Here is a 19,160-nt window from a genome sequence, read left to right on the forward strand (position 1 = left end):
TATTTTTATATTATAAAAACCAATAATTCATTATTTTAAGTGGGACTATGTGTTATCTTCCATGATTCTATATCATATAGCAAACGCAATATATCTGTATTTTATCTCTAATAAAGCATTTAAGAAAACATAATTTTTCAATACTTTAAAAATTTGTACAACTTAACTTTCCTATCATTCTTTGTTCAGATCCTCATATTTTTAGACTATTTATAGGTTTAAAATCTTTATTTAGATTATGTTATTGAAATACTTAGTGCAAAAGAACAGAACAATAGATTCTTGAAACTCATCCTCAGAACATGAGAGAAATATAAGATTGGAATTATTAGCTTACCTCCGATGATATAGTGACAATAAACGAAAATACTAATGTAGACAGAAATCGTTTTCCTGGGATCAATCCTGCCAGAGGATTAAAATAAGTCTTTTCATACTGTTTTTTGATGAATATAATACTGAAACAGAGAATATTTCATATAAAAATCAATGTAGTGGTTTCCAGTTGTACGGTACTTACGAAAATGGAACTTTACTACTTACTAGAAAAAGATCACTATTTTTGAAAACTACTTTGACAGTTGTTTAAATTCATGTGAATTTAAGAAAATTCTCAATGGAACTTTACTACTTACTAAAAAAGATCACTATTTTAAAAAACTACTTTGACAGTTGTCAAAGTCAGTTGTCTAAATTAATGAGAATCTAGCAATATTTTAAATTTGGACAATTTAAGACAAAATTAGGAAATTGAAGAAGTTTTGGGCAATAGCCTGTTTTTCCTTTTTCGACTACTGTATTGTTTACTCTATCCAATAAATAAATAAATGTCGAAAACAGGAAAATCTAACAGTAAAATTTTGGTTCCTGGACAAGAAAGAACAGTATTTGAGGATATTTATATCACACCAGCTCTTGTAAAATACTGGCCAGCTAAGAAAACAGTCTAAAAACATTCGTTTATGCCAAATTATTATGCAAGTATTTATCTAATGTTATGCGGAATATTATTTACCTGTGTGTTATCCTAGCAGCCATATTACAACAATTGGCAAGAATGAAGCCCAAGCTACCAAAAAGCGTAGTGAGCAGCCATGATACAAACAGAAATCCTATCGATAATATCACCATCCATTTGTTAAACCTGCAACACATCAAAGTCATTCTAATAAGAAATCGCCACAAAGATTCTAGTCCAAAGTTATTAATCGAAACTAGTTTTACAAGATATTCCATGTGAGTATGTTTCAAATCTTTTCAATGCAGATTCCTGTAGATAGGGTGCATTTTTGAACACGAAGAGAAAAAACATTTTATCTTGAGACTTCTTTCATTCTTCACAACCTCCAACGATGGAAAATACCGGTAAATTAATTAAAGAAACAAATCAACCACCTTCAAACTTGAGAAATCACATTTTCTAGCAGAATATTCTGAATGATCAATTCAAAATTAAGAATTTGGAACCCTCCTGAATCAGTACTCCGTAACACCTCTCACCATTACATGAAATAGATATCAATACGGTCAAGTCTTGAATAGATTCAGTTATTCACGCAACATCAGCAAAAATCTCGATTTATAGGAGCTCGATAAATATTTTGAATCTGTTGTTGCATTTTTATCTATCATTTAACGATTTTTATCTATTCTACAGTCAATATTTTCTATTTTACAATGCAACCATAACGCACATTCTGATGATAACACATGGAATTCACATTTATTCATTTCAAAATTATAAAAAAAATCAATATCGGGGCACCGAGCTTCGCTCGTTATTTTTATTTATTGATAAACAGAACACAATTGCTTATAAATTTCGGGGATGAGATATTTTGATTTTCCACATACCGAGTGCATCTCACTCACTTTTTTATTATCCACAGACGACGAAATTCTCAGCTGTTTTTCAAAGGATGAATTATCCTTTTAATGTCGTTCAGCGAGTTTTCCCAGGGATGAGACCTAGTGCAATCGAATTTTTATATCATAAACCTACTTTGTTTCAAATTTCGTGAAAATCGTTAGAGCCGTTTTTGAGATCCGTTGGACATAAATAACCATAAATAAATATAAATATCCAAATATAAAAATATATACAGAAATTGCTTGCTTAATATAATAGGATATTTGAATATTATCAAGTATTTTGTTAATCTGTTTGATTCTTCTACAAGGCACATTGATTTTACTAAAAAAAAAAAATTGTATTGAATCACAAATTAGTCTAATTTAAATATGTTTAATTGAATTGAATCGAAATCATCTTTATTCACAATCATGTAAAGATACATTAGAATAGAATGACTGCCTTTATTTTTCCCAGAGTTATGTGGAATTGACAATATCGCTGTTATTTCTCCGTACTGTATTATTTTAAATGTGCTTGGCAAAAAAGTATTCACATGACCTATGTGACTAGCGTCCATAGTGGCCAGTAAATGTGCTTGGAAAAAAGTATTCACATGATCTATTCAAGTCCATAGTGGCCATTGCACTATTAAAAAAATGTAAGCCATTTCAATGTTACTGTATATCATTTTGAAATATATTCACATGAATGCTGACCTATTCAACTGACTAGCATCCATAGTGGCGAGCGAGTACCCCTCGGTGGTGCCATTGACGGCAATGAATAGAATGGCCATAGAGTGCGCGCGCAACAGCCATGGAGCCAGACCAGTGGCCAGCCTGCTGCCACCATATAGCAGCAGAGCCAGTCGGGCGTAAGCCTGGCCAAACACCAGGATCACCAGACCTATACTCGCCACCGTTCGAAGCAGCTGTCTCAGAACAGTTGATGCTTCTGTTATTTGCGCCTGAAAACATACGATACACACTTTTAGATTTACATTTTTGAAACTGTCTTCAGGCAGAGACACACGAGGTGTTCTTTCAGACGAGTCGGCACGACAGTACAGAAAGCTCTCCAATTGACTGATTCTCGATACATCAACCCGATCAGCCAATCGGAGTGCTTCCTGTACTGTCCTGTAATGCCGACTAGTTTGAAAAAACTCCTCGTATGTCTCTGCCCCAAGAGCCAATCGGAGAGCTTCCTGTCCTGTCGTTCCGTACAGACTAGTCTGAAAGAACGCCTCGTGTGTCTCTGCCTTTAGGCCCGATTTCACGAAAACTAAAACTAGGTTTGAGCGAAAGTTGATTCTAAATCAACAAAACATATATTTTATGCAACCAAATTAAAATCATAAGACTAGATCCAACTACCGCTCAACCCTAGTTTTAGTTTTTGGTGAAATCGGGTCTATGGGACGTATTCGTAAACAATTTTCGAAACTGTCTCAGGCACGCAACATCTCGATTTGAACAAAGATTGATCAGCTTTTAGTTTAAACTAGGTACTTAACACATAATAATTGCGATCATATCGTCATGTAGCCTAAACATATTAGTGTAAAAAGAAGATGGTGCTAGAGCTATGCAACAAGAAGCAATCAGGATTTTTGAACCAGCTACTTGAATCATTCTGAGTGGTTCACCAAAGCGTTTACACCCTTCAATTTCTGTCGGTTTTACCATTATTCACTTTTATTTCATGCATGTAAATTTTGAAATAATAATCCCCAGCCCATACTTTTAGCCCATAGCTATCAAATACTAAATTTGAGTCTCCATAAATCAATCAGAAAAGAGATGAATTAAAAAAGAGATTTTCTATTTTTTCATCTATTTCTATTTGATGGTCGGATGAACACTAATCTTAAGTAATTGATGGACCTCCTTCATAATTATTTTTATCTGGTTTTCGTGAGAACGAATCCTACATGAGTGCTAATAGGCTTGTGCTTGGGTTTGCCATGTTTTGCTCTGCTCCGCAATCGAACGTCACTCGAGCAGATTGCGAGCAAGAGTGGAACGCGAGAAGAGCTAACATCTCCCAAAACGTTCATGATCGGTGCGAGGGCGGAGCGATTGTGGAGCAATGGCGGACCGAGGGCGGAGCGTGCGCGGAGCGGGTTGGAGGCGCGTATATCTGTACACACTTTAAGTGTGAAGCTTTGGAACGCAGTATGGACAGCGAATTTGTAACACAAAATTATATTTTTTTATTGCGTATGATGCCACATTTATCCATGTGAGTGAGTGATGGAAAAGCGTTGGTGTATTGATGAAATGATCAAACATCCATGCCATAGGAGGGATTCTAATCCACTAACAAGACTGTGCAAGCAGACCGAAGTTTGTAACGCTCCCTACCATTAGACCGTACGGTTTTATTAACATCTTATGGAGTGGACGCAGTTGAGTGGACTGCGAAAATAATCCAGAGGCCCGGGTTTGAATCCCAGCCCGGGAAAGATATTATTTTCGGGCCACTCTCGTGTTTCGGATGGACACATTAAACCGTCGGTCCCGGCTGCCTAAAAAGCTGTAAACGGAGGGGGGTTGTTTCTTCTCTTCTATAATATTTACCAAAATTATGCTATCAAATCTCTAGTTGAATCCTTGATTGGTTGGGAGCTTTTAGTGGATTCGTTCATTCAAATGCACAGATTATCATCATTATCCAATTGTCACCTATTTTAGCAACTAGCAACTACGAGCCAGGAACTTCAATGAAAAATACTAATAAAATTCAACTTCAGGTTTATTGAAGTCTAAATAGGTAGAACGAATTAATAAAAGTCAGGTAACATGTCAAATTTTCAAACAGAACAAAGTTATTCAGCAATCGATTCAGGTCAAGAAGACATACTCAATTTTTAATCTATACATTTTGGGAACCTGCTAACTTGCTGCATTTAAATTTGGGCCTCGGTCATTCTATGAAATTAAATTTTGAGCTTAGTAAGAAAAACAATAAAAGTTCGGCACTCACCATTTTAACAATATTCAAACTTGGACTCTTCAGAAACACTCACATACGCTTTAATAAAACTCACTATATTTGAACTCACACGCACAAATAATTTCCTGATTCTACTCCTACTAACTCTATAAAATTTGGTTTCCTATTCAACTAGATAAAAATTACTGATAACTGGAAACTTAACAATTTGTCCCTCTGAATGGGAAATGGGCCCGATCAGAGGACCGAGGCTCGCACACCGTTACATGTTTTCCCAGTTACGTCTCAATTCGAACTGAGGCATTTTCACTGAAAATTATTCCCCCTCCACGAGCGTTGAGCATAACTTCCAGTGGAAAAGCCAAAGCTGCAAAAAGGTCAATGGTCGTACAATTCCCAAATACAGTAGCTTTTTCGACAAGAAATTGAAACTGCATTTGAAAAATGCACGAAAATTGCTTTAATTTAGACAACTAAGCAACAAGTTGACAAATTCAAACAAGACAGAGTCAATTCTCAGACTAAAACGCAGGGTTCAACATACAGTAAAAATCAAAGTTTATTCCAGTTCAAAAACCTGAAAAATAATATAAGATACACAAAAAAACTACAATACTACCCTCTCAATATCACACTATTACAAAGCTGTTGCTAGGTCATGACAAAGGCACTGAAATTGTTCAGTTGCGATCTATAACTTGGACATCAGACCTGAGCCAGCCAGGTCACTCGATATTATTATTAACATCTTATGAATGAACCAACAGTTTTTAAGTGGGTTCCGAACTCACCAAACTTTGCTCCGGCAAGGGCGTATCCCGGTGAACGCGCTGCGAGAAATAGAAGTAGGCGTTGTCCTCTATGGGTCTGAACAGAAGTCGAGCAGCCAGTGAACCCAGGTTGTTGACAATGTCGAACACACCCTGCTCGGAGAATGTGAGCACTGAGAACAGAGTCATGATGTACCTCTCGCCCTCTGTCAGCACCTGTTTCATCACGCCTTGCTTCATGAACGTCCATGTCAGGATGCACAGATTCCAGTCGACAACTGCCTGAACACCACAAACAATATGCCAACTTGTATTTCAATCGTTTATTCACAAAAACACAATCAAATCATTCATTGTATTGTTCATTTATTCTTTATTAAAAAAACACAAATAAAATTAATGATTATGGTTCATTTATTGTATTTAATTCACAAAAACACAATAAAATCAATTTTTGTGGTATAATAAATAATAATAATTATTATTAATTTTTGTGGTTCATTTATTGTATTTCATTCATTTATTCACAAAAAGGTACAATCGAATCAAATCAATAATTTATTTAAAAAAACAACAGAATTCACTCCAAAACTGTTCCTCTTCCTAATTTTTATGGTTAATTTTTTGCAATGAGAATCATTGGTCAGATGTGCTGTATTGTGAAATATTGATTGATTTATTAATAAATTTTTACATTGAATAATACACAGTTGATATTTTATATTAATAATATAGCCTAATAGATTGCTGGAAAAATTTATAATTAACTCACTATTTTAATGTTTTATACAACGACTTGCAGTCACTAACTGACTGCATGTCGTTGTATAACATTAAAAAAGTGTGGTAATACATCGCAGTTCGGAATGGATAAAAAATCTATAATTTTTCATTTCCAATTGATAACCATTAAAAATCATAGACACTGAACATGGGACTGTTGAAAATAATTGGTAATTGAATTACTGTAACACAATACTATCACGTTTCCAAGAATCAACAATTATCCAACAATATCCAAAAGGATTGGAGTTCAAAGAAATTGAGTCTATTCACATTGATCTTGAAGTTATATGGAGCTGCGCCAACATTGAAGATATTAAATACTAAAGTTTAACTGCACAACCTGGAGGCAGATTGATGACCCGCACTGCAACTGTGGTAATATGCAATCATATGACTACCTCTCGAAATGCTGTCTTGCTCCGGCATGCACAATACATGACAATTTCATTTTCAATGACAAATCTGGTTAAAACAGTGGATCACTATTCAAATATTGGCATATAGAATCACCTGACACGCACGAACGAACTATAATAATAATAATAATCATTTAACATTGTCTCAGTATCTACAATGTGAAAGGACCTGGACTACTGCGATATTGCGATGAATCAATTGCGTGTAGATTTAGAATAAGTTGATTAACAGAAATCCTTTCCAGTTCTATCAACCATTCTAAAGATTTTCTAAAGAATGAAAACATGACTAACTTACCTGTCCTTCGGGAATTTGTGGCAAAAACTGAGTCATACTGGTGAAAGGAAAGTCACTTTTTGCATCGTCCTCCTTGCTATTATTGCGCTCATTAATGTAATGAGAGAAGTAAATTAGGAAGCCGGCAATGTGGACGATGACAGTCGATATTTGAGCGACAGAAAATGCAACCACAGCTCCCTCAGGCCACAGCACCACTATTGATATGAAGATGCACGTACGCAACAGTACGTGTATTGTATCCAGCACCACCTTCAAACAATATCAAAAAGAACCAATATTCAAAACACACAAAAAATACAGTGCGTTCGGAAAGTCGCTGTGCAGTGGAATTGTGACTAGGGAAAAATGAAAATATGTATAAAGAAATGACTAAGCATTTCAAAAAAAAATTATTCAATACCTTAATAACTTTTTTAAACCATACCTTAATACATGATTACATTGTTTATAAAAGGTGATTGAAATGACCTCCGTTGACATCAATACAGCATTGCACTCGTTTCATTTTGTTTGCAAACAGTGATTTCGCTAATGTATGCCGTTATTGCGGCTTTAAGTTCGTCAATCGTGTGTGGTCTGTTGCAATACACTGTTTGTTTTGCCGCACCCCATAAAAAGAAATCGGGGGGAGTCAGATCAGAAGATCTTGCAGGCTACAAATTCTTTGAAATTATTCTTTCACAAAACACGTTGCGTTTGGTGAACGAATAATTTCGTTCACCAAATAATATTTTTTTGTGCAACAAACATGTTCCACAAAAAATGATGAAAAAATGAAAATGAGAGGGGGATTGATTTCAGCAAATGAGAGTAAACATGATGATTGGCGATTCATACGTATATAATACTCAGTACCCACTAGGCTACCTCAGAACAATATCAAGTAGAAACAATATTTGATAAATAATTCAATATTTTAATAAAAAAAATATGAAAACAACTTACCCTCAGTTTAACAAAGAGGAATGCCTGCGAAACAAGATCCAGAGGTTCTATCAGCATTTCCAAGATACAACTGATAATTATAGTCCACACACCGATTGTGTAGTGTCTGGTAATAGCCGGATCTGGTATCTCCAGAACAGTTAGCCATATCCAGCCAAATATTGCGCTCAAAATGCAGCATAATGGCACTCTGGAAAAAACAATTAATTAATGATCAATTATTTAGTAGGATTTCAATTGATGAGAGTAAACAAGATGATTGGCGATACATACAACTGAATTGATGAAATATAGGGGATAAGAGTATCTTAGTATCTTTGGATATAAAGTTATAGAAGTCTGAAGATAGCAAACATGAACAACAAAAAATTACAAAAGCTTTTCTATTCAACTCTTACTTAACAGATGAGTTTTATTCATAACTTTGAACTCAGACTTGGAAGAGCTCGGCAAGTTAGATAAACTACAAAACGGAGAAATAGTATAATAATTTCAAACAAAATTCCAAACTAATTTCGTGAAAAATCTTACCATCTGCAAATAATATCAAGGAATATTTATGCAGGCGTGGCGCAATTAGCATAAATGATAGGTAAAGTATATCTATCAAGATTATGAGACAAGAGATGAGTTCAGATTGTGATGATTATGAGCTAATACCGGAACTAATCAATAGTGATAGAACATTGAAAAATTCAACATTAACAATTTTATTACTATGTTTCCACTTCAAAGACGAATAAAATGCATTAATATTCTTACAAAAGAAACTCGGTAGACAAAAAAGCACGATTTGAACATTTTCCAAACCCATGAACACACAAGTTTCTTCACAATAATTAGTAAATTGTGTGACAATACTGTGAAAGTATCTGTTATCTTACTTAGTATAAATACACAAATTTAAAATGCTTATCTTCAAATTATTCATTAACAATTATTATTCAATATGGTTCTGAAAACTCAATACAATAAGCATACTTATTTCGAATAAATTGAATCTATTTTCGTTGTTCATCCAAATTTTTGCTTAATTTCAATTTGTTTTGTATTTATGGATAAATAATTATACAAATCTTTTCAAAATAACAGAAATAATGTTCCAGGAAAAGAAAATTCTCGAAATGAATGACATTTTCTGAAGAACAATTAAAAAATTGAGAGGGAAATGAATGATGAAAGTAGAAAGTAGTAGCAGTCAGAGAAGGTGATTTAAATGGACTTCTGCCAAATAAACGACTGAAATTTCTGCATTGCGGTAAACCAAAAAAGCACTGAGCTTGTTCAGAGTAAGTCTGAATGACTTCTCAAAACTTGTCAAAATAACTATTTATCTTACAAAATGGCAAATTGTCGACAACATGTCACAATTTCAATTTAAATTTAAAATCTATTTACAGCTAAAACATGACATGTGAAACAATATCAAAAATTACACATAAAATATTATTAGGTGTATACAATTTGAAATGTGAACAGTGATTTATCCGATTTTATAATAAATTATGATACATTTTAAATGTCATGTAAACTTTCCTACATTTCATTTAGGCGGATATACTAAGGCTGGGCGTACACCGGTTAGTCAAGACAAGACTAGTCACGTTTAGTCACAATACTTCACATAGTTGCTTATGAAGACATGTCTAATTGCAATGACTAATCAGTGAGAGTTGCGTCATAAGCAACTATGTGAAGTATTGTGACCAAACGTGTCTTATCTTGTCTTGACTAACAGGTGTGCGCCTAGCCTAAGCCCTCCTATCAATAATCCAATTATTACAGATTTGTTTACAACAAACTTTTAATGCTAAAATCGTAAAAATTAGTTTTGAAATATCAACTTGTTTGTGATGAAATTCACTAATTAAAGAAGGGGAGTGAGTTTGACAATTTGTATAAAATATTACGAGCATAAATTTGTATTTGTTCAAAGTCGTGATTTTGACTCTCTCAAGTGATTATATTTATGAGAATACTTGCAATAATTATTTCAGAATTACAGTGGATTTGTATATAAGTATTATAGAATACCTAATTCTACCAAGTATTCGCAAGAAATTCAATAATAACTCAAGATTTTTACTTTATATTATATTTTCACCCGTGAGGGGTTGCTAGCTCTCCATCAGGCGCCTCCCTAGGTAGCGGATAGGGGAACAACCTCCAAGATATGGGCGGTACCGGTGAAATTAAATATCCGGGGCGGACCAAAACTAGCAAATCAGTCAACGGCCTCAAAGGCGGATGAGGAGAAATCCCAACGGCGGAGAGCCTAGGGAATACCCGAATCAATCCAGGTTAGGTCACACTCTGAAAGCTGCGGTGAAAGCAAGTGCCTAGGAGACGGCAACTCTACACAAACGACCCTGTTCCTCCAGATTGGGGGTGTAGCATGAATTACAAAGAGATCGTGGGCTGATCCCCCACATGTCGGATTACATCGGATTCAAAGTATAATTGGAAGAAGTTATGTTTTGTGGATTAAAATTTAAATTTCTTCGTCTAAGGTTATTGAAGGGTGATAGAAGTAATACGTGTTGAATGGTGGGCAAGTTACATCATCGGTCCCAGCTGAAGTATGATAGTCGTAAGGCCCATAATGGGGCTTACTGATAAGTAAAAAGGGAAGTCACAAAATATCGATTTTGACTTTTCTACATGTTCTTATTCAGAAAAATTTGCTCTTTTTTATGTAAAGGATTCAAGTCCATGTGGTATTGTTTTGAGTTATTCTCATGGTGAAATGGATACACCTCAGAAAAAGTCATTCATGTTTGATATAAATGATACAAGTCAACTCATAACCTTTAAAATGTGGAATTAAATCTAATAGGTATTGGTAAAAATGATAAAAGTCAACTTTAACTTTCAAGAAAAGAAATAGGTATTGATATAAATGATACAGTCAACTTATACTTTCAAGAAAAGAATAGGTATTGATATAAATGATACAGTCAACTTATCCCCTTCGAGTCAGCTCAAATCAGATAAAAAAGGTTAAGTCCTAATGTACTTTGATAAAGGGTTCAAGTCGTACACATTTTTGTTTACACCTGTATAAAAATGTCAATATGAGAGAAACTATTATGGACACAGTAAACATGTGAAGAATATGTAGAGCATCGATTAGCGTTCCAATACTTTCAATAATGATTCATAAATTTTATACAGAATTTTTTTAATTTTGTTTTTGCTCTCCTGAAACACATGAAACTGACTCAACACCTTATACTTATCATTACAGCATTGAAGGCTTGAATTATATATTCAGGCCAGGTAGAACTTTCTCGGAAGGAAAACTCACAACCAAAAACAAAAAAGAGTCTATATAGCCAATTGGGCTACTTCAAATAGTGATAAAAATCTACGAAATCTATTGCTACGGTGGCTCTTTACCGGTTCGTTGTTTTGTTTTCTATAACTCTTTAATCATTGAAAAAGTTATTACAACCCTAGTTTGAAACTTACGTGAGCCACAGAAGATTAATGACTTGTGTCCAGTTATGATTGACAGTTTTGGAAAGACATGCTCTCCTAAATGCTTCTCGACTGAGAAATAAAATAGTTGATTCCAATAGAAGAAGGCGAACATTCATAACAGCTATAACGTCTTCAGTGATCTGTCTGATTAAATTAAATAAATAAATACTGTATGATTGAAGTCACAACTAAAATAAATTCAGCGCGTCTAAAACACCCATAGAATTGGGGCATAACATGACATGATAAAGTAGATAGATTTAAAAGTTTCAACAATAGTATACGAGGATTCAATAATTGTATTGATGATCTTTGAAGACAGATTTTATTGATCTTACAGGATCAAATAATAATAGGCATCATAGATAGTAAAATCAAGGCATTACATTCCTTGTATTCTTGATTAAATTGCTACATTGTTAGGTTGAAAATTTTATATTTGTAGAAGTTTAATACACTTTCCAAAAAAACTTGGGAAGCTTTTGCTTGCTTTGTTCAAATGGCAGTATTTATTATCTCACCTGTAGTAATATACTGAACGATGCATTTTGAATGCTACTTTTCTTGAAGTTTCTATCCATTGTAAAAAATTTGATAACACGAAAATTTCAAAATATAACCTATACACTTTATCACAATTAAATTCCAATGAAGTGGAAAAATTAAAACTGTTCTTGTGTAAGATATTTTATTTCCATACTAGTTTGACGAAGATTGTATTTAAAAGATAAATTTTACACTAATTACTGTTAAATTCACGCTCACACACAATTTCTACACACGAACATTTGAACACACAACACAAATCACAAAAATCTCAAATCACACCAACCAAGAACCAAAAGCGTATTTTGCTTTCTCAGCTGATTGAACATCTGATTAGTCTTTCTGTCGTCTGCAACTTTACATTACTAACCTAAAAATGGTCTGTCGCTACAGTATTGCAACGATTTTGATTTACTAAACACGTGCTTGAAATATTATCACCCAAATAATATAACCATTTATACAATTAAATTTCATTATTTGATAGCATAATGTTCAGGATAATTCATTCAAGTTATGTTGCTATCAAGCTATAAAATGTCATTTCTAAAAAAAAGGTTTTGTAAACCGATTCAGAACTACTCTGCAACAGAATAAAAGTTTGTTTTTCTTTTGTCTAGTGTATAGTTTGTTTAATGTTCATTAAAAATATTCATTGTCAAGATTATGAAAGTTCAGATTTTAGAAATTCTAGGTAAACATCATTTTAGTTATGATGGACGCAGATGACAAAATTGACATTTCGAAACACACCGACTCAAAGATCTTGTCTACTTCGCTACTGGTAAGTATTCCTCTACATTTCTCATTTTTAAATATAATTAATTTATCTCCATAAATTGAAATTATTACAAAAGTAAACTAGGTACCGTATCTTGAATATTGTACATTTTCAGATCACCGGAAAGAATTGGACTTGTTCTTATTTTATCATCTTAAGTTCAAGGTTTTGCACTTGATAAGAATGTGCTGACCTATTTCCTAATTCTATTAATATCAATTCCGCTTTAATAATATTATAAACTTACAAGATAACACAGAAAAATTCCTATTCAATGGAATATTGTTTTTCATCCAATTTATTAGTAGTTTTTTCATGTTGCATCTAAAATAAGTACAAGTAGATTTCATCTCTATTCCTAGAAAAACTCTAATTTGAATTATAAAGATATTTTTTTCATAATAGAATGCAGGTATCAACTCAGTTATTTATTTTTATGTACATTATTTTCTTCATTTTTTATATTGCAGGCAGGAGCTGCGGCCGGTCTTGTAGTAGATGTCACACTTTTTCCATTAGATACAGTAAAAACCAGATTGCAAAGCCAGTTTGGATTTTGGAAATCTGGAGGTTTCAAGGGAATCTACAAAGGCCTTGGGCCTGTTGTGGTTGGATCAGCTCCTAGCGGTATGTTTATATCGCTAAATATAAACATATTTATACCCTATTTTTAGTATTATGAATTGGCAATAAATCAGATTATTTTCCAAAAGGGATTACAGTTTTACAATAAATTATATCTTCGGATTATTGCCAATTTATGAATAAATATTTGCTCTGATATTAGCCGGCCAGCAGAGAAGTAGGGAAGGGGGTGGGTTTCCGGGTTGCAACCCCCCCCCCATGAGCCCAAAAAAGTGGCCAGGCAGGATAACCGAGTCACTAACGCGTTGCCACATTCAGCCTGCTAATGCTTCCTGATCGCGGTTTCGAATCCCGCCGAATCCCATCGAATAGGCATGGACGTTTGGTCATCTCATGAAATCACCCTCGCACTTCCCATTATTCACGAACAAGCAAAAAGCTCATGTGGCATAATCCGCAATAAAGAAAATCCAACATCTAAATTGCCCTTTGTAAAAATGACCCCAAATAAGTTTTATTGTTTTCTGTTTTTCTGAATGTTAGAAATATTAAACTCATTCAACTGGTTTCCAATTGGCTACCAGCAATAAAAATCTCATTTCTGATATACAGTATTTAAAGAAACCGTCTCGTCAATATGTAATCTAAAAGTCTATAAAGAACAAAGAAAACAAAGTTAAAATAAAAAACAATTCAATTACCTAAATTGCTAACAGAAGCAAAATCTGTCGCTTAACCCCCCCCCCACCATACTAACCTCTGGCAAATTTATTTTGGAAACGTCACTAGTTACGGTCTAAAGGGGGCCACATTTTGAACAACATCCCTCCCCCACCCCCATTACAAATTCTGGCTACGCTACTGCCGGCCAGAAGTACCCTCGAATTTTAAATAAGTAACACGGGAGTAATTCAATATTCTGAAGGATTACAATATAGAAGTAGTTATAATATTACTGATGAAAAATGTCTTCTATTGCAGCTGGAGCTTTTTTCGTGTCTTACAACTTGATAAAAGACACATTGTACCCTGTTATACCACAAGTATTGGCTCCTGCCTCCCATGTTGTCTGTGCATCCATCAGTGAAGTGGTAAGATAACTACAAATTATCTCATTTCAATTTTAATTTATATAAATTGTAATATGGGTGATTCACCGAAATAATCATTTTGAATTATACACCCGGTTGTACAAAAGTCAAATTTTAATCACAATTAGATGCCATGAGAACCAATCAGAGGAGCCATCTTCTCAGAAAAACCTTATGTGATTGGTCTCGTTAAATTTAATCATAATTAAAATTTAACAGGCTTTTGTGGCACCGGGTCATACTATTGCAAGAATACAGTACACATGAACTGTAATAGACAAACTACTAATTTTTCTTCAATGAAAATGTCCAATTAGTGAATGGTTTAATCGTTCAACTAATAAAAATAAGGATACAGGTAAACTTATCTCTTATTAAAGAGCAATTATTGTCTTCTCTTTCTAAAGTGTCTAATTTGGAGGGAATTCGATTTTGCAAATTACAAAACAAAAACTCTACCAGAAAACGATAATCGAATGTATCATGAGTAGTACCGTATCACAGCCATCTCATCACTGCTTAGTGTGACTCATTTATCTCATTAATAATATCAATGTTTTCGTTTCAACAAGTTATTACAGTTTGAAGTAGATTTCACTTTAGTGCCCTTACTTGCTTACTTCCGATATCTTCACCATGGTCCTAGGATCGGAGAATTGTTCTGTTTTCTGTCGATCTCATAATCAGGGTCGTCAATAGTTAAGTAGAGAGGTAGGCAGATAGTGTAAATTACACTGCTATCCTCTTAGGGTAGGCACACGCCAGTTAGTCAAGACAAGACAAGACACGTTTAGTCACAATACTTTGCATAGTTGCTTATGAAGCAACACACACCGATTAGTCATTGCAATTAGACATGTTTTCATAAGCAACTATGTGAAGTATTGTGACTAAACGTGTCTTGTCTTGACTAACTGTTGTGTGCCTAGCCTTAGATGGTGGTATTTTTGGTCTTCAATGAATTCCGTCACTGAATAGTATGGTCTTGCAGTGAGATACTTTCTATACAGTGCTGTCCTTCTAATCTTTTCCAATTTTAATTTAATAAAGTACAGTATTACCTTGATAATACATTAATAATCTTTTCTACTCTTTTTGTTTCTTAATATTACTGCTAACCTGCATTGTATAATGTAGCTTAGTTGCCGAGTAATAGGAGTTTCTTCTCTGTTCTGCAATTATTAGAAAAATAATTGAAGTGAATTTTATCTTAATTTATATCTTCCATGAATTAAATTGAAAAGTCATTTAAGAAACATCATAAATTATTTTCAAGTCAAATTAGTTACTAGTGAAATATAATTCTTTATGAATTATCATATCGATTCCCTTAAGTAATAACATGAATCAAATAATGTTCCTTCACCAGTTTATAGAACTTCTTTTAGAACCTCTCCTCTTTAATAACCCATTCCTCATTGAAGCAACACCAGTCCTCCAACGTGTTTCCTTTGCACAATGAAATCTAAAATTCTGAGTAATGCTATTTATCAATTATTTGGAGGTTCACTAGTTTGCTTCCACATATTTATATCTAAATAATTAAAATAAAAAAAATAGTAGCATGTTCGATCATCAAACTATTAATGGAAATAGCTATATAACGGGTGACCCAGAATAACGGGAACTTTTAAAAACGCCATAAAACAAAAGTGGGAAGGGCAAAAATGATTTTATTTAAAACGAATGTAAAGTTCAAGACTGTCATTTGCGAATTATTAATAACATCTATCACTTTTTTGACAATTACTTCATTAAGATGGCTTCCTCCTGCATGAATACACTCCTTAAATCTGTGTTGGGATTCCTGAACGATTGCTGCAACATTTCAACTGGGATATTGTTAATTTTATTCTGAGTTGTCTGTTATGATTCAACCACAGTTATTGGTCAAGTTGTGAAAACGTTTGATTTGAGATAGCTCCACAAACAGAAAATCGCAGGTCGACAGATCCATGGACCAGGAAACGCAACCTAATCGTGAGATTACACGGTTACCAAACAATATTCACTCGTACAGTTGCCATTAACTGCCGTGCAGTTAATTAAACTAATTAAAAATTAAAACAATTCAAAATGAAATCCGCAATATCCCAGATGAGATATTGCAGCGATCAATGAGGAATCGTCAACACAGATTTGAACAATGTATTCGTTCAGGAGGAAGCCATTTAAATGAAGTAATTGTCAAAAAGTGATAGATGTTATTATTAATTCTGAAATGGCAAGTCTTGAACTTTACATTGGTTTAATAAAATCATTTTTGCCCTTCCCACTTTTGTTTTATGGCGTTTTTAAAAAATGCCGTTATTCTGGGTCACCCGTTGTAAGATAATATATATTTTGTAGGTAGCATGTACGATCAAAGTACCGATGGAGATCGTGAAACAAAGGCGTCAAGCAATTGAAGATGCTGGTCATCCCATCAAAATACTGAGAAAAGCGATCAAACGAGAAGGCCTGCGAGGTCTCTATAGAGGATTCGGCAGCACGGTGGTTAGAGATGTACCCTTCTCTGCCATACAATTCCCGGTTTGGGAGGCGCTCAAAACACAGCTGAGGATATCGAAAGGCTCTGAGATTTCGTCTGCTGAAGTGGCTCTGTGTGGAGCTTTGGCTGGTAAGCAGCAGATAAATGATTCCTTAATTATAACTTACTTAAGATTGATAAATGATATTCTCAATTCACTTACTTATGGTCTTGGGCACACAGACAACAAACTGCGATTAGAACAGACTTAGGTATCTATTTTTTTATATAGTCTTAAGGGTGTGATCACATTGAATGTGTAGTGCTAGTCAAATCATGCATGAACCGAAAAAAATTGAAAAGTCTTTGAAACACGTTATGACTTGCATGTCACACTGAACCACTACTACCTCCGTAAACAAAGCTGTAGTGTATTCTGGTGACGTCAGCACAGGTAGGGCTCCTCAACCAATAAACATTTGTTGATTCCAGCTGATCTATATCAGCTAGAAGTGTTTTTATTGGTATAGGAGTCCTACCTGTGCTGACGTTACCATCAACCTCCTGTCATGCACTATGGCTTTGTTTACGGAGGTAGTGACTGAACGCACCAGCAAGTGCACGCGTTCAGTGTTCCTATTTCTAGGTTTTGTTTCTCATCTGCAAGCTTGGTCATGCGTAACCCAAGCGTGCACTTGCACATATACGCATCCAGTGTGATCACACACTAAGTATCGCAGATCCTTATGTCCAAACCCTAAGGGCGAGACCACATAAGGAGTTTTTTCATACGAGTCAGAAGGGCAAGAAGCTCTCCGATTGGCTGATTGGGTTTGTGTTCGGGAGTCAGCTGACAACCAGCCAATCAGAGAGCTTCCTGTCCAGCTGACTCGTCTTAAAACGCCGTAAATGTTTCTTTATTGTCAATTTGATGGCAGTCACTCAAATCTACTATTTTCGGATGGAAGTTTTCTCTACTAATTATATAAAAGTTTTATTTGCTCTAAACTATTAATCTTGGTTCATTTTTGACTGGTCTGGAAGAGAGTCTGGAAACGCCTGAAGAACGCGTTTTTTGGCTTGGCCGTAAACTTTTCTTCATTGTAAATTTGATGGCAATCAACTCAAATCTACTACTTTCGAAAGGAAGTTTTTTCTACTTATTATATAAAAGTTTTATTCACTCGATACTATTAATCTTAGTTCATTTTTTAAATCTATCTATGAAATTAATATATTATGTATTTAAATTTAATTGCTTTTTAACTACAAAATTCTCGGATTTGCCATAAAAGTGAGTCTAAAAAATTATCTCTTGATGTCATTAATTGCATTTCGTATTGATTATACTGTTCTATGACCTTATACAACAATAGTATTATGAAATTGTTTGATTTTTAGGAGGGATAGCTGGTGCTGCTACCACGCCATTGGATGTCGCCAAGACTAGAATAATGCTAGCAGACAGTTATTCGAAAAAAGAGTCATTGACCATTACTGGAGTGATCAAGGAATTATACAAAACTTCAGGATTTAGAGGGTAAGAATTAACATTTTTACACCATACTTTAATACTTTTTTAGTACTGTATCTCTATAAAATATGAGAAAAATGTTCAATAGACCTATGTCACAATTCAAATTATTTCTTTAGAATCAATATTTTTCATCTCAATCAAAGTCTCCCAGCAAACTCCTGCTGTTTCCAAACATCTATTTTGATCAATTTAATCATTGTACTAATTGATTTATTCGATTTTTTGATTGCAGATTATTCGCTGGATTCACGCCTCGAACAGTTTTGATATTTTTAGGCGGAGGCATTTTTTTCGGTGTTTATGAAAAAACAGCGCGGTTAATTGACAGTATCAAGTTGGAGTGACATTCCATGAACAATGCGTAGTATTTCAAAGTCACAAATGTTGGTAGTTTCTAGTCATTACCAAGTTAATGGTTTGTTTTGCACAGTTGAGAGACTATTTTGTAGCTAAGCAATTTGATTGCTTGTTTTGTAACAAAGTTTTGTTATTAAAGATTAAAATGTTGTATTTTGTATTCTGTATTGTCATTACTATTAAACCCTTGCTTGTTTATGGCTCTGAGTGCAATAGCTCAGACAGATAGGAACCTGGTAACCTACGAGAAAATTATTCCGGAATAGTCTTAACTTGGTT

At 34.2% G+C, this 19,160-nt stretch overlaps 2 protein-coding genes across 2 annotated transcripts; one reads left to right on the forward strand and one right to left on the reverse strand.

The window, feature by feature from the left end:
- Nucleotides 1-233: 233 nt before the first annotated feature.
- Nucleotides 234-11,696, reverse strand: LOC111056565 (protein RFT1 homolog). Its single transcript, XM_039431110.1, has 7 exons — nt 11,503-11,696; nt 8,032-8,221; nt 7,084-7,335; nt 5,605-5,865; nt 2,572-2,822; nt 1,016-1,144; nt 234-458 (listed from the first exon to the last, which is right to left on the reverse strand). Exons 1-7 carry the CDS (start codon nt 11,628-11,630, stop codon nt 329-331), a joined length of 1,341 nt encoding a protein of 446 aa, XP_039287044.1. The 5' UTR covers nt 11,631-11,696; the 3' UTR covers nt 234-328.
- Nucleotides 11,697-12,041: 345 nt separating this feature from the next.
- Nucleotides 12,042-19,041, forward strand: LOC111056556 (S-adenosylmethionine mitochondrial carrier protein). The gene is made up of 6 exons (XM_022343930.2): nt 12,042-12,844; nt 13,312-13,468; nt 14,408-14,517; nt 16,867-17,137; nt 18,389-18,527; nt 18,757-19,041. Exons 1-6 carry the CDS (start codon nt 12,773-12,775, stop codon nt 18,866-18,868), a joined length of 861 nt encoding a protein of 286 aa, XP_022199622.1. The 5' UTR covers nt 12,042-12,772; the 3' UTR covers nt 18,869-19,041.
- The last annotated feature ends 119 nt before the right edge of the window (nt 19,042-19,160 follow it).

The sequence above is a fragment of the Nilaparvata lugens genome, chromosome 6 (assembly GCF_014356525.2).
Source record: "Nilaparvata lugens isolate BPH chromosome 6, ASM1435652v1, whole genome shotgun sequence".
NCBI lineage: Eukaryota > Metazoa > Arthropoda > Insecta > Hemiptera > Delphacidae > Nilaparvata > Nilaparvata lugens.